The following is a 16,805-nucleotide window of genomic DNA, read 5'->3' as shown; positions in this document are numbered from 1 at the left end:
AGAATCTAAAGAATGATATTTATGTTTTTAGTGCATCTACAATACACATTTAAGTACACTAAATTACAGAAGAGATAGGATATTACATTATTCTTTTGGAGATAAGGATATTACATGAAATGTAAAACATTTATTTTCTGCCTTTCCTTAAACTAAATCACGAGTTTAAGTCAACACATTTGGAGACAGTGATGCACTCAGGACAAAATGAACTCAGTGCTGATTTTTATTATGATTTCAAAGTGCATGCAAAGATTACTAGATGAGAGATGAAAGGTAGAAAGGAGAGGTAGAAATGAAAAATGTAGATAGAAACACCTGTCTTATGGTAACTAGGCCTTCCTCTTTGCTTTTAATAAAAATCGCTATGCAAAACTGTTTCGTACCTTAGTGAAAGGACAAACCACTGATATCATATGCAAAAGAGGGTCCAAACAGTCAATAGTTCCTGGACTTCTGAGAAAGTGAGTCACATATTCTATTAATGCATTATTTTTATATTAATAAAATTCACAAGAAGAACGGTGAATAAATTGGTCATAATGCAGTTAGTCCTCACACTTGGCCAGCTCACTGACTGAAAACAGCATGTGGAGTTGTCACCTTTATAGGGTCATTTCTTTTGACTATTAACATTTTACAATAAAAAATAAATAAATATTAAAAACTACAAGGGAAATAAGATATCCCATTCAATGGTTTAAAATGATGGATTAAACACAGCTAAATACATTAATTACCGAAAAACTTCATAGTCTTTACCAAGCTAGTGAATTATAAATAATGAAGCACAGTGGCCTCTATGTGGCTTGGACAAAAGTATGAAAAGGCTAAGGAAACAAGACAGAACACATGTGCTTCTTTTGTTTATATTTGTATGTCATGTGGTAGAAGGCAGGCTAGGTCTGCATGATGTCAAGATGCATAAAAAGGGTACTTACTAGAACAGCAGTCTGTAGACAGCATGGGTCTGATCACTAAGGTGAGGATGGGTGCTAAAAATGTTAGACCTTCAGACGAATCTATGCCTGGAATTGAGGAACTGCATCTTGAAGTGTGCTATGTAAAATATTTTAATCCATATACCAAATCAACTTCTTCTCACCTGATTTAGTAACGGCTATTGAAAACGAAGACAGGAGCAGAGATTTATGGGCCTTTTTCCCCACCGCATATTATCATATAACCTATCACTAAGTATTTCTAAGACCACATATAACTTTAATGTCAGGTTCAATTTAATCTACCAGACATTATTATTAAGCTTGTGAAGAAAAGAAAAGCACTGTTCAAAGGCACTAGAAAGAAGCGTCAGGTGGGAGCCTCAGCAAAAATGGTCCTTTTATAACCTTTCTTTGAAACTGCATATATTTTTGCATAACAAAAATCATAGTAACATAAAACTTTTATCAGTTTCATTGTCTCAGAGTCCAAGAGATAAAACTTTCACACACACACATGCACACACTGAGTTTCACCCCAAAATAGCCACATTCTTTTATTTGATGAATCAATACATTTTTAATTCAAATAGTCACCACATAACCTAGGCATAATATTAAGCATTTTACAAGCAGAGGTTTTTACTGATTTTCTTTTCAATTGCAAAAGGGTACAATAAGTGAATTGGTTAAAGGATATACTTCTGTACATAAAAATATCCATGTATTTATACAAGCGTATGGAACAGAGTTTAAAGGTATTGAAACCATAGCATCACAATAAATAGGATGTGCTCCTACTCCACAGCCCACTTTATCAAGAAGCTGTCAGTCTCTTTTATCAAGGTGCTTTCTGTTCTTCTGAGCTGGGTTCGTATTTTCCCCCAAACAGGTTAAATTAGTAAGAACTGGAGTTGAATGTCTACTCTTCATATGTTATTTTTTATTTGCATATCCAATAAACAGGGTGGAAGATATGGTAATTTATTTCCAAAATGTCATTGTGACTTCCCAATCCTATTGGTTTCATACTTCTGTATTTTTAAATGCAGATCAATCTAAGCTCTAGCACCATTCAAGAAGGAAATACATGTATTTTTTTTTGTCAGAGCAACAATATTTTATATCATCCTTATTCCTCTGGCTATAACAATTCTGTTTAGAAAAAATTTACCAAGCTAAAAATAGTTGATCTAGGTTGTCATAAAAAAGAATATTAAATACCTTTGGTAAAAATAGATATATTTAACAAGATTAGAAAAGGCAACAGTTATAATGTCAAAAAAGAGAATATAAAAATGTACACAATAAAACAAATAAACCAACTTAAAGTGAAGATAAGGCCACTCTTCTGTTCAGGTTTGCCTCTTTCAAACCATGAATGTAGTTCTCTTCTTCTAAATGGCAGAGATTTTAATAAGAAACATGGAAAATCCAGTCTTTCCTATCAGCATGACACCAGTTTAATTCATAGCAACATAGTTCCTCTTTAAAACCCAAGTTTATAGAACATGAAACGTTCTGGTTTATATATGCAAGTATAAGGGGAAAACATTCCAGATTTTCTGTGATATTGGGCCCAGAACATGGAGCTTTAGAGTTAAGCAGAGCAACAGAATCAGGTGCTCACTTGCAGTTTTTTCTTGTCCTGACATTAACCTAAGCCATATCATGACATAGGGAATACAGACTGCAGCAAGTGGAAAAAGAACGTGGTAACTAGCTAGCGATCTACAATATTTAATTTTTTTTTCCATGATTGAAGACCTTTTCTCCTGTCCTTTGGGCTCCTCTCAAAAGCGATGTTGCACAACTCATAATTCCATTTGGTATCTCCTCTTTAGAACCCACTGTAAATCCTGCAGATGGAAGATTCTTGAAGCAAACAACTGGGATTATGGATGCAGGTAATGCATTAGTTCTCTAACAGAATCAGCCGCTGGCTGCACCTGACAGCTCTGCGAAAGGGCAGCTGGTAGTGATGTGGTTATCCTCCTGTGTTCCCTCTGCACACACAGTCACACTCCTCGTGATGCTCCAGGGCCACGTCAGTGAGTGATTTATGCAATCCCCTGACACCAATCTTTGGTCTCAATTGAAGGACCTGAAAGGGAAGAATGTAAACCACCTTTAAAATCAATGCATGACTATAACATTCGATTTCCTGCATAAAAAGGAATTTTCAAAAACAATCTCAGAGCTCAACAAGACTTATTTTCACATTGCCTCTTGAAAGTGTTATGTAAACATTTCTCCATAAAAAAATATCATAAACTATCATTTCATAAAAGGACACTTCAGTGCCAACAATTTGAGAAGTGTACCGCCTTAGAATAAAGAAGCGTTCTTAAATTGAAAGACTCTGTCTGCTCATTATTTTTCTTATGTAACTAGACAGAATTTCACCTCAAGTATTTTGCAACCGCTAATGCACATCTTGTTTCTCTGTTTGTTACTTTCTTATTCTCATTCATTTATTCACACATTTAATAAATATTTATACTTGAAGCAGTACACTCAAGTACAGGAATACTGTGGAAGGAAACATGATCACTCCACAGCTGAGATTGCTCAATTATGCCACTCATTAATTTTCTTGGCTACACTGCAAGTCCTCTATAAACTTGATGAGACGGATTAGATGTACTTCATAGACATCAGCTTCAGTCACAGCTAACTTTCTGCAGCTGGATTCTACTGTACAGTGCTAAGGAGGTTTGGCAAAAACAACAATAACGCCTCTATTCAAGGAAGCTATTTGCAGTTTGGCTTGTTGAGCTTTTTAGTAAGAAATATAGCAGAATAAGCACCCTAAATAAACATATTTCCTTTTAATACTGTGACGAAGGGTTCTAGAAGTGTATTCTATTAAAGATTATTTAATGTATTGGACAGCAGCTACCTATTCAATTATAATACATTTCTTATAATAGAAATGACAAAGTTTCAGAAATTATGTTTATTTGGGTTTTGAAAAAGACCAATGTGCATAATAATATTAAATTGTCTAGCTTTCTCCTTCTGGGTATGACACAGATGACTTCATGAAGCAACTTTGAAAAGCTATCATTTCTGTAAATTTTCATTAATCTACAAAAGTACAAGTCAAGTCTTATGACTGTTCAATTTGAAGACTCAAGAAAGAAAACTACAGAATGCATACCTCATTCAAGTATGTGGCTCTATCGAAGGTTAATTAGCTAACATTTTTTGAATACTTGCTGGGTGCCAGGAACAATGATGTTTTTACATACTTTAACTCACAAGAATTCTATGAAGTAATTTACAATTATTATCCTTATTTTACACATGAGTGAACAGAGAGACAGACTAAGTGACATAGTAGTTATCTGAACCTAGACCAAATATGAATTATTAAAGTAAGAATGATAGATACTTATTTTATAAAAGTTCATAATATTACCATTCATACATTCTATTTATTTGGAAACTTTCTTCCTAGAGAGATAAACTTCAAAGTCTTGTCATAAGTCTTATATTCAGATAGTTTTACAGCATCAGAAACTGTAAACTTTTAAAGTAGGTTTTCTCTTCTGTGACATTTCATAATTCCAGAACAAAAATTGTGAAGACTATATTTATTCAGCATGAAACTTAATCTACTTGGGTGTTATTTTATATCAGTACTGACTTGTTGTTTGAATAAGCTGGGGTGACATCAAATCTGAACTTAAGGCACCCCTGCCAGTCCTTATCGTACTCTTGCTACAAATGGTTTCTGGATTGAGATTGGGTGGGTAAGATAAATCGCAGTATCAGCAAAGCCATTATGTTCATCTTCTAAGTCTACTTGTCTGCATTTCTCACTTCAGAAAAGAAAAAAATATGGTACAAAGGGTAAAATTAGGGAGGCCATCTACCATGCCAATGGCCAGCCCAGATGCATTAGGCTTGCACTCTCCCATCAACTATGCTAAATAAAAGCTCCTCCTGCTAGCTTTGTCTGATGATGCTTGTGGAAATTCACATAATAGATAAAACTCAAAATGTCCTAGTAGTTTGGATAAAATATTCTAATCTGCTTACTGTTTTCCTTTTCAGTTCTTTTTGAAAATTTGGTTTTTGGAAGCAAGAAATAGACTTGGAGAATGATCAGCAGGTGCCACCTAATATGAAAGAGGAAAATTTCATCTTCAGGAGGTGGATTATGACACCAGAAGTAAGGGGGTAGGTAAATGTCAGAAGTCTATCTCAGGGAACTATGAAGGAAGGCTAGGCATGGAGCTCAGCGATAAAGCGCTTGCCTAGCATGTGTAAGGCCCTGGGCCCAATCCCTAGCACCAAAGGAAAAGAAAAGACAGAAAGAAGAATTGAGGAAAAAGTGAACACTAAAACTACCAGTCCATGAAAAAAAATATCAGGGTTATGTCTCAAACCAGAGACTATGGAAGAAAATAGATCAGATACAGAAAGAACCACCAAGGACTGGGTACTAAGTATAGTCAAACAAGATGGAATGATCACTCTGCAAACCAGAGCATTGATGAAACAGGATTCAGTACTAGAATAAGGTCACAGGATGGTAAACTTTTCCTAATACAGACAGATCTAATGTTAGAAAAGCAAGACTCCTGTAGGTTATGGAAAAAAGAAATTAAACATAAGATGTTATAAACAAAATAAGATTAGAGAAAAAAGAACAAATATATTACTATTGTCAGAGTGTTTTGTAAAGTTTTTGGGGAAGGGGGGGGGCGAAGAATACCTTTCCTCCCTCTGAATTCATTAGATTTTTATTCATCATTTACTGTAATTGAAGAAAGGGGAAAATAAAAAAGAAAGAGAAAATAAGCTAAAATGTATGAAAAGTATAAATTGCATCAAATCTTGTTCTAAGTATTCTATAAAAATCTACTCACAGAATTCTCACCATGAGTTACAAGGGTTGGGAAATCATCTTACTGATCAGGAAACTGAGGCATGAGGGATTGAGTTACTGGCTCAAAGAGACACAGCGAACAAATGTTAGCTTCAAATATGGGAAGTCTGTTGTTGGAGTTAGTACTTGCAAGCACTGTACTGTAACATGATCTTTGTTTCTCTTAGCCCTCAATTTGGTAGAAACAAAGAAAAATAAACAATGATTTTAAAACAGTAATAGTTCTCTAATAGAGATATCTTTGAAGTCCCATGCATGCTCTAAGGATGAACTAATTGGTGCTGCTAGGATGGGCAGGACTCTTAAAAGTGTTTCAAGGAAGATGTGACATGTAAGTTCATACACATAGAAAGTTCCTAACTCACTTTTCTGAAAATTCCTACTGGAGAGACAGAGAAATTATTAAGAAATATATTTCTTTGGTGAAATGTATTATAATGTAGAGATCCAATGATTGATAGAGAAGAGGTAAGAATCTTACTAAGAACATTATCATGCTATAATATTATTATGCTATCAGCAACACAGTAACATTATATCATACTGTATGATTTCTTTAATTATCTGAACTTATTTTTGGTATAGTGGTTGAACAAAAACCCAGCAAAATGCTATAGGAAACCACAAGAAATACTTGTTTTATCTGTAGTAATACAATGACTATGATTCAACCCTAATATTTGCAGAAGCTTTTATAATACAAATAGATGCAGGAGAGGACAAATAGAACCTATAACCTGTCTTTGCTTTTTCATTTTTCCATGAAGTAGAATAATCATAAAACCCAATTGGCAATATCATTAAAAATATTAAAGGTTGGGTGGGTATAGTGGTGCAAGACCATAATCCCAGAAGCTTGAGAGACTGAGGCAGAAGGATCTCAAGTTCAAACCTACCCTCAGCAACTTAGTAATGCCCTAAGTAACTTATGGACACCCTGTCTCAAGAAAAAGATTAAAAGGGCTGGAGATGTGGCTCAGTGGTTAAGTGCACTTTGGTTTAATTTCTGGTGCATTAATAATAATAATAATAATAATAATAATAATAATAATAATAATAAATAAAGCTGAAGGTAGACTTGTATTTAAATGAGTTAAGTCTCCATGTCCAGGTCCATAATATTCAATTATCTAATATCTTTGAACAATTTTAAATTGTTTTAAAAATGCAATTAATTAATAGTAGTGCTAGATCAGAAGTGATCTCAAGAATATGGGAATGAGAAAAACAAAGGCCTCAGAAATTCTGAATCATGTTAAACAAATAGTCCTTTCTCCAGAAGGTAAATGGACAAAAATATTATTGTTATTAGAGATATTTGTGAGACATTGTTGTTATTAGAAATATTTGTGATAAACATCAAGTAGGAAATTTTTATATTTCTTCACACTTAATCATTAGAGATGTTTGTGCAAAACTAATGGGTGCTCATGTAATTATAATATAATTAGAAAAATGTTCATAGTTGCACATGTGTATAGGTGAGTATCTATAATCAACCCAATGAAGACCAGGAAATGTGGATTAATGTCATTCTGGAAGAACACCACTTGGTCCACAAGCACTGCCCATAGCCTTGCCCCAAACAGTAATGTCTTCATTTTCTGAGGCTTGAAAACAGATATTACAAACTCTGTGGCAACTTTCTGGATAATAATACTAATGTTATTTGTAAAATAAATGGATAGCTATAGGATGGAGGGGGCATGCTTGATCTAGGGGACTGCTTTAGCAAACCACAGAATAAGATTCAGCACCCCATAGACTTGTTTGAAGAAATTGTTTAAGTCAAATGTGGGTTTTTAGAGTTCTTAAAATAGGGGTTATAAATGCAAGACTGGCTGGCTAAATTAGGTCCCCAAATACACTTGTTTATTAAGTACCCATTTCGACAGCTTCAAAATTGAGTGACTTTAAGTGGGAAAAACTCCTTCCAGTTTAATACATATTCTTATCACATCCTTTTATCTTATGCCAGGCAACTCTAACATCTGCCAGCCTCGGAGGCATTTTAATTTGAATGCTATTAAGAACTACAATATTAATTTTTTCTTTTCTTGACTAGATTCCCAGTTCATGAAGTGGCATAAAGCTGGACTGTAGGCACATCCTACCTGTCTGGAGCCCCAGGAGCCTCTGTGCCCATGAACATCTGCTTTTTGCTTGTATGTTTGGTGCTAGGGATTGAACCCAGGGCTTTGAATATGCCAAGGAAGTGTTCTACTGCTAAACTACACCCTCAGTCCCTGATCATCTACTTCTTGACTCTAGAATGGCAACTCCTTTCCCAGCACATGATCTTTACAAGAAAGTGGTATGCAAATAAAAAGTAGAACATGAGAAATGATGGCAAATAGTTCTATTTTTAATCACTGAATGACAGTTTGGGGTGTTACCTCATAAAAGATTGCCATCCAGTAACTGTCATGGAATAAAAACCTGAAAGATCATGATATTTCATGTTTGTTACAGAGGTAGTGTATGCAGATGACAATCAATGGCAGAGCTTGAATGGACACAGAGTCCCTTGTCTTCTAGAATGATGTGTTTTCTTCCTTTTCTTGCCAAGTTACCTACATAATATAGGTGAAGGGCAGGAAGACCATGTCACCCGAAGTGCAGTTTATGAAACTCTACATGTTCAGATTACTCAACAGAGAGCATTTTGCTGATGTCTTTCTAAGTAGGTACCTTTTCCGAAGCAGAAAGTCAAAATAATGAAGTCATATTAAAATGAAGTCAGAGGGCAGATTTTAACTTGTCACAATGTGAATATTTTGTAGAAATTAACATTGACTCATCAAAACCTGACGTTTTCTATGTATGCTATACAGTACTGCTGGAGAAGGTGGGATAGAATTGAGGATATTCCAGCACTAATGAAAATTTTGGATGTGCAAGTTCCCAACACTCTAAAGTAATAATAACTACCATTTCAACTTTATTTTCCTAATTCCAGAGAAAAAAAAGAACCAAAAGGGTAAATACATTCATAAAAGTCTGAACAAGTTATTTGTAGCAACATGAATAACACAAAGATTGGTATAACTGTGAACATGTTCCCTTGGGACTTATGTGCCCATTTTGGCCCAAATATAAAAATAAATATCAAAGATCTCCTTTCTTCAAAATACACAATGATTTATCTCTAAGATTGACTTTAAAATATTTTCCCTTCATATTTTGAAAAGTTTAAAAGTTGAAAAGCTTCACTTACATTTTTTCTTCAGAAAAACTTTTCTTTTTTTTTCTTTTTTGTATGAGAAGTAAAAACTTCACTGACCACCCATGATGTACTACTACCAGAGAATAAGCTTTCTAAATCCTTGATGTCTGGGTTTTTAAATTAAAGGTCCTAATTTTAAAACGTAGAAACATAAACTCTTTGTAAAACCTTGTTTTTAAAAATTTTCCATGAATGCCACATCTCCTTTCCAAACATGAATCCTTTTCAATTTCACTTTTTGGTTCTAAGAAAAAATACTCAAAGGAAATTGAAAAGAAAATGACACACCTACCTCGTGATATTTTTTAGTGACTTTGCTTGGGACACAGTGACATTCGTTGCAGTTGTGGAGACAACAGGCACAGTTTCCACCACAGCGTTTAACCAGGAGACAACCTGGCCAGAAAATGGTATCGGTTCTCTTTAGTTCTTCCCTTATGGACACCGAGAAGTTACGAGGTGTGCAGCTGTATAATCTTACCTCCTCTTTTAGAAGGTTCAGATCCACCACTGCATGGCATAGAAGAAAGCAAAGAAAAAAAAATAAGAGAGAGAAGTTCATGCTTTGAACTTGAATCTATTTCATTAAGCACATTTCATAAAATAATCTAGTTATTCCATGAACAATAATGCTAATAATATCCCTTCTTATTTTAACTAGGTTGTAAGGCTACTCAGCTCACAAATTAGACTTTCTATTTCATAGTAAACAAAGCTTCATTATGGCTTAGTGACCAATAAAGAGTCACCATTGTGTAATATTAAGAACAGAGCGGACAAAACAGTTGAGAGCTATAAATAGGAAATTTTACAGAGAGAAAAAGGTCTACACCTTTTAACCTCAGTACAAAAGTACACAAGGAGAGCGCTGGAGGGAAGAATACAGTGTAAAATGATGAATGCTTTGATTAAAAAACAAATATAATTTTTAAAGGATGATAGGCTCAGACATTTAATGAAGAACAATTTATTATAAGCTGGTAAACAGAACTTTCTATAATCTTTTTGGCAATAAGAATCATAAAATATAAAAAAAGGAATGAAGAAAATATATTATTGAAGACAGCCAAATGGACCATGAGTTTAAAAAAAAAAAAGGATATAATTTATAAGAGCAGAAGCTTTGGGGAAGCAGTTTTAAGAATATTAGGGATTTGTGGTCTTTGCAATTTAAACTGAGTAGAATCTTAGATTTCTATTGTTCCCTTGCTTAAGGATGGAAGAAGTATCTCATTTGTAAGCATTGTCTCTAGTCTTTTAGCAAGTTGGTTAACTATGTTGTCCTTTATTTTTTAAAAGAATTACCTACTTGTGAAGCCCAAACAAAATATCCTTTCATTGGACAGCTGCAGTAAAACCTCAAAGAACCATTGTTTTTAACTACAAAATGATACTGCCTCAGGAAAATCCTATCAAAATAACTTGTCATGTTTACTATGAATTCATAGATAATACATGAACAGTAGTTACTAGGATAAATACTTGTAACATAATTTTAATTTCTTCTAAGCTCTATTTTTGTCTCTAGATCTGTTCAAACCATTTCAACCATATTGAAGAGTTTCAGGATGATATATATTCTTCCAGCCCACCCAATAATGTACCTAAAAGAAAAATAAAACTAAGAAATATTACCTAAAATACAATTGATCTAGTTAATAATTTCACTATTATACGAAACAAGCCTGAGTCAAAAGAAAACTTATTTGGCTGAAGATGGCTTCAAATAGCAATAATCAATATGTAGATCCAATTTTCAAAATTAAGTATAATAATTTTTAAATGATGAGGTAATATTAATAAATCCTTATTTTCTTGGCTTTGTTATATATGTGATCAAGTTTTTTGGAATTGTCAAAAAGAGGTGATTTTAGTATTTCTGAGAAGTGTAAAATTATGCATATGTAGTAATAAATTACAAACATGATAACTATATAATTGACTAAAACCCAGATCAAGTATAGGAAGGCCCCCAAACATGGATAATTCAATGGTCCATTTCGACAATTTATTCAGCTAAATAATTAGTTTTCCTATTCAATACAAAAATCACTGCTTTATTTGAGTATTTAAAAGTTTGTTTTTCACCTAAAAATAATTTTATGAATGAATGAAAAGCTTTTAAATATTAAAAGCAAATGAGTTCATTCTTTTCAGTACCCTGAAAAGACCAATTTATGTGTTATACAATTAAGGATATCATTAGGTGAAATGATATCACATATTTTGCTAAATTTCATTTTGCTGAACCAATAGTATATGCATACCTTTGCTCTAGTGCTGTTAACGCCATCATCTTATTTGGACATTTTCTCTGGAAGGTAATATAGAGAAACCATGCAGAAACACAAAAGCTGTTTGCCCCAATTTTCAAAGCTTCAAGATTTATACTTCTTTAGAATGAATGAAGCTCTTAGCTTTCAAGGATAGTCGCCTACTCCAAATAGTTTTAAACACACTATTTCATGAACTAGAAAATGAGATTGTATATGTTCTCTTTAAAATGTTTACTTAACCACAATAAAAGGTTAGATAGATTTCCCAAGTGAACTAAGTTATGATACCTGCTACAATGTGAAAATTTAAACACACTTTCAACTTAGCTTCCACTCATTTATCATGTTTGACACAAAAGTCAAAAGCCTCTTTTTAAATACTAGTTAAGCTTGATTTAGAAACTTTTTTTTTCCCCCTGCAGTGGCAATGGATTAATGAAACTTTGATTCAGAGGAAGAAAGGGAAAGAAAAGAAGCATAAAAACAATGCAGACCCCAGTGGTCCAAAATACAATTAAGGAATTTAAATTTGTATACAATCTTTGAAATTTATGCTTCCTATACCTAAGACTTCGAACTCAGAAACTTCATTAAAATTAGTCATGAGACCATAATCTTATATCATAAATTCTCCAAACATTGTGCAGAATTTCTAGGCAAGAAGGAAGGAAGGAAGGAAGGAAGGAAGGAAGGAAGGAAGGAAGGAAGGAAGGAAGGAAGATTGTGCCTCAAGGTATACTTTGCAGTAGTTTAACTATAATTTTACTAAGAAAGTTTTCTTCTGCAAAATATTTTTAAGTGAAACTCAGCCTTTAGATTATTTTGCCTTTTCATAATTGCCACCTAAGCATTGGTTTGCCTTCTAAACAACAAACATTTTGAGCACACCATTGGTCAAAATCATTATTCCTAATAAAAATTTCATCAGTATTGTAAATTTTACTAAAAAGTATAATACTGAAAAAAAAATGGTCACATATTTCTTTGGTAGTTGTTCACTCTTTTTTAAGATATTCAATCCAAAGGTATTGTATTACCAGAATGCAACCTGAGGGTGGTCTTTCTAAGATGAATGTGGTAACACTGTGATATGTTTATTCTGGAGAAAATCTATTTCTATGCCTAATTAGAAGCTTTTAAAAGTTTTACTCCTGGTTCCTTTGTAGAAAGACTCTCAGGAGGGGAGTTGATTATGTCTACATAGATGTTATCCCACACCTGCATTTTGGTTTATGTAAAGTCCCCAAAATATACACCACTTTTCTCACACTTACTGTATGATTAAAAAGTTAATAGTTTTGGCAAACTGGAGAGAACTTCAATTTTGAAAGTGTTAAATGAATATCTGAAAGATCTGATTCAGGGTTGGATGCTTTTAAATATATGCTAGCCTCTGGCCAAATCTTTAGGCAGTAGGCAGAGATTTCGGCAGAAAGCCATGGCTAGGAGAGAGGATTTTAGGCTTGAATCCAGAAATCAGCTGTGAAAAAAACTAGATCTGAGCTTAGAACCTATTTTCCTCCCTTGCTTCTTTCAGATCCACATGATAGTCTACTTCACTTTTGCTAACAAGGGCTCTATTCATGGGTGTTTCAGCCTCTCTTGCTTGATCTTCATCTTCCTGTGTGTAAGTGGGAGGGAAGGGAAGTGCTGTTGGTAAGCTATTCATCAAGTTATTTATCAGGATCAAATCTTATAAATATGTAACAGTGTTCACATCTGGACAGGATCTCACTGCCCATGCACTTGAACACGGATTTCAAATATTGCCAAAAGGAAACCACCTCTGTTGGCATAGCAAAATACCAGGGTTGGGCAAGTTGGAACATGACCTGCTGAGATTTAGTGCTTCAGCCAAAAGGGCTGCAAATCAGCACAGGGAAGGGCAAGAATCAGGTTTCTTTCTGACAAGATTTAGAACAAGTCTGGTGCAATCTGCCTCTGTGAATGGCTCAAATTAACTAAACACTGAAACATAAATTCTCCAGACTGTCATTCCATTCTCTAAAATGACGCTGGGCAGATTTCAATGTTTCTGACGGAATGAAACAGATTGTTTGGAGTGTATCCTAATTATCCAGTTATTCCTGTTCCATTTTCATTTGTGTCTGATATGGATACTTCCTAATCCTAAGTTATTAGAAAAATTAGCTAACCTTGTAGAAAACTCACTTAACATAGTTCCCATTTCTTAATCATGTGGAATTAGATTTAATTAACAACACTTTCACTCTTAAAAGAAGATAGGCCCTTTTGGCCAAAAACTCCTCATTTCAAAAAGCAACTGTATCCAGAGAGAAATTACCTTGGGGTGTTTTCTTCAGGTCATTTGTTTTATTGATGAGAATCTTACCTTAGAAACTTCTAATTACTTTTTATGTTGGGCCATTGTTATTTTTCATATTATATATATGTTTCGAGACTTAAGAAATATAAATAGATAAAACCCTGACCCATGGTTGACATGATAATAACGATTTTTATAAAAGTGCCCCCCTTTTCTAGCACCAAACCCAATTTTGCAGCTCTGATCTTTTCTTTTAAATTTCAAAATCAATATACTCCAAAAGTAGACTGGAGTAAGCAATGATTCTTATCAAGTGCAATGGACCACTTCACCAAAATGATTTTTTAGAAGATAAGAACTGATAGGAAATTTTACAGATATCTTTCCTAATTTTCCGAATCCACTGAATTGTAATTGACTCTTTTTGTCTATATTCTCATTTAACAAATACATACATTCCAATGATAAGGAAATGGATTGCCTAAATACAACACTGAAGAGTCTTAAACTCTCCCCTTTAGAAGCTGTGGCAAAGGGATCTGAAACATTTCTCTGCTAAGAAAATTAAGTGAGTTCTAATCCAAAGAGCAAGCTTACCTCTAGATTTTCTTCCAAAAACAAAAGCTTTGCCAAGAAGTTGCCATGTTGGCCTGTATAGATCTTCTAAGTCCAGCTGCCATCTATCTGGTTCAAGATAGCGAATAAGATCCTCCAAGGTACTAAAGGCGGTTACAGCATTATTAAGCAGGTCCAGTGGCAAAGCTGAAGGGGGTAACACTGAAGGACTCACAGCTTCTGTGAGTTGCTGAAAATAAAAGGGATCTTCTGTTAACTGTTTTAAAATGTATAATGTATTCCCTCTCTTCTTACAGAGACAGAAACTAAGGCTGAAAATACATGGGAAGTGAAACTACATTCAACCCCCAAGGTAGAAGAAACTATTTTGCTTCTAACTCAAGTACTTCACATAGATGAACTCTAACAAGTTCTCTGTGAAGTCAGTGAGAAAGATATAACTTTCCATCATCACAGACCATGGTAGGTGTGGGCATCTTTCACTCACACAAAAACATTGAAAATATCACCATGGTTCAGTTATGGACTTAAAATAGAAACTTTTCAACAGTTTACCAAATTTTTATTTTGTTTTCCTTTTTTTTCCTCAGCTCAGAAAAATCACCCCACAGTTATGCAAATTAGTGTCAGATGAATTAAAATTTTAATGTAAAGTAACTCATAAGAACTAGAACAAAATACAGGTGACAATCCTTTGACATTGAAGAAGAACTCATTAATCAAGATGCCAAACCATAGATGATTAACTTGACACATTTATCAATAATGTATTTTAATATAAAAAACTTAAACCAGGATTACAAGATAAGAGAGACTCTGGTAGAATGCCCTGTAAAATTAAATGATTGTCACAAAAGTTATATACATAATATATGGAAAGTAAAGTGACAAACAAAACAACTCCACAGAGAAAAAAAGACAAATTCCAGACAAGAAGCTTGAATAGTTAATAAACAAGAAAATATGCTAAAATGCATTAGATCATGTAAAACATGAGATAATATTTCACATTCCAAAAAAAGATTCTATTTCACATACATAAGACTAGAAAATTTTTTTTAAAAAATGGATTACTAAGAATGTGAGTAAACTGGAATTCCTGTGCTCTGCCTACAAGGATGAATGAAAGGGGGCACAAACACTTTAACTGATATAACTTATGTGCATTGGATACTGGGACTTATATGTCTTAGGTCCCTGAATTTAACTTTGAGGTCACATCCTTTCATTTATGCACATGGGAATACGTACAATGATATTCATCACAGTAATGTTTCAAACAGAGAAACACTGGAAACAACCTACATGCCCACGTATAGGGGAATGAATAAAAATACATCATAAAACTACATAAACAAGCAAAAAAGTAAGAAGGTAATTTTAATAAAGTGGAGGGAGTGTCAATGCTTCTATTTATCTATCTATCTATTTATTTATTTTGTAGTTGTAAATGGACAGAATGCCTCTATTTTATTGGTTTATTTTTTAATGTGGTGCTGAGGATCAAACCCAGTGCCTTACATATGCTAGGCAAGCACTCTGCCACTGAGCTATAGCCCTAGCCCATCAATACTCTTAATATGGAGTTTTCAAAACACAAAAGGAGTCACCCTCTTCCCAAAATTTAGTGTGGACTAAGGGTTGGGATTGGTAGATCAGTGTTAAACTACATGAGCAAATGCATTCATTTCAGTAACAACAAAACCACTTTTTCAAATAAATATATGAAAAGAGTATAGAATTAAACACATAGGTTAATTGATGCTCATTTATAACAGCGCTTGGAATAACTAAAAAGTGGGAGAAAATGTACACATATAATAGTGGAAGAGTCAATCAAAGTGCATAGTCATTAAAATATGGTCAACCAGGAATTCTTATAAACAAAATAAATGACATAAGTATACCTTTAATATGCCATGATTCTGGGTTATATAAGTTGAGACAAAATAAAACAAAACAAAACAAAAAATTCAAAAAGTGCCTTAAAAAGTCAAGATAGCTAATCTATGGATCAGACAAGAATGGATGATCCACTGAACTTCTATCCCCTTCTGTGGGTTAGCTTCCACATGTCAGAGGAAACATTTGACTGGGGTCCTAATTAGAATAAGGTATATTCCATGCTTGTATACTTATATCAACATGAATTCTACCATGTATAACTAAAAAGAAACAAAACAAAAAAGATAGGGAAGATCAGTGGAGTAGAAGATGAATAAGAGTGAGGGAGGAAGGAAGGGAAAGGGGAAGAAATATGGAATGAATTGAACAAAATCATGTCATAATCATATATAAAGATAACAAAGGGAATTTTCACCTTTATGTAGAATAGGAAGGAAAAAAGCAAGTTAATAGGGCAAGGAAGTAGGGGAGGAAAAGGTGATGAGGAATAGCAATTGAAATCAAATTCCTTGCATGTATGATGTTTTTTTGGTGGCGGGGGTAGCAGGGATTGAACTCGGGAGCTCTCAGCTACTGAGCTTCATTCCCAGCCCAATTTTTTATTTTACTTAGAGACAGGGTCTCATTGAGTTGCTTTAGTGCCTCACTGTTGCTGAGGTTGGTTTTGAATTTACAATCCTCCTGCCCCAGCCTC

General features: G+C 33.9%; 1 protein-coding gene across 2 annotated transcripts in view; it reads right to left on the bottom strand.

Moving 5' to 3' along the window:
* Window positions 1-1,460: 1,460 nt before the first annotated feature.
* Window positions 1,461-16,805, bottom strand: part of PDGFC (platelet derived growth factor C) — a 202,424-nt gene continuing 187,079 nt past the window's right edge. The window contains exons 5-7 of one of the 2 annotated variants that reach the window (XM_081304957.1): window positions 14,228-14,435; window positions 9,360-9,577; window positions 1,461-3,045 (exon numbers count right to left, since the gene is read on the bottom strand). In XM_081304957.1, coding sequence (XP_081161083.1) covers window positions 2,929-3,045; window positions 9,360-9,577; window positions 14,228-14,435 — 543 coding nt within the window. In that variant the 3' untranslated portion in view covers window positions 1,461-2,928. The remainder of the gene's footprint in view (window positions 3,046-9,359; window positions 9,578-14,227; window positions 14,436-16,805) is intronic. The other variant, XM_081304956.1, reaches the window with a different exon arrangement.

Source organism: Spermophilus citellus (assembly GCF_964194105.1).
Source record: "Spermophilus citellus genome assembly, chromosome: 8".
Classification (NCBI taxonomy): domain Eukaryota; kingdom Metazoa; phylum Chordata; class Mammalia; order Rodentia; family Sciuridae; genus Spermophilus; species Spermophilus citellus.
Note: the sequence above shows the minus strand (reverse complement) of the source record. Positions and strands in the feature narration are given on the sequence as shown.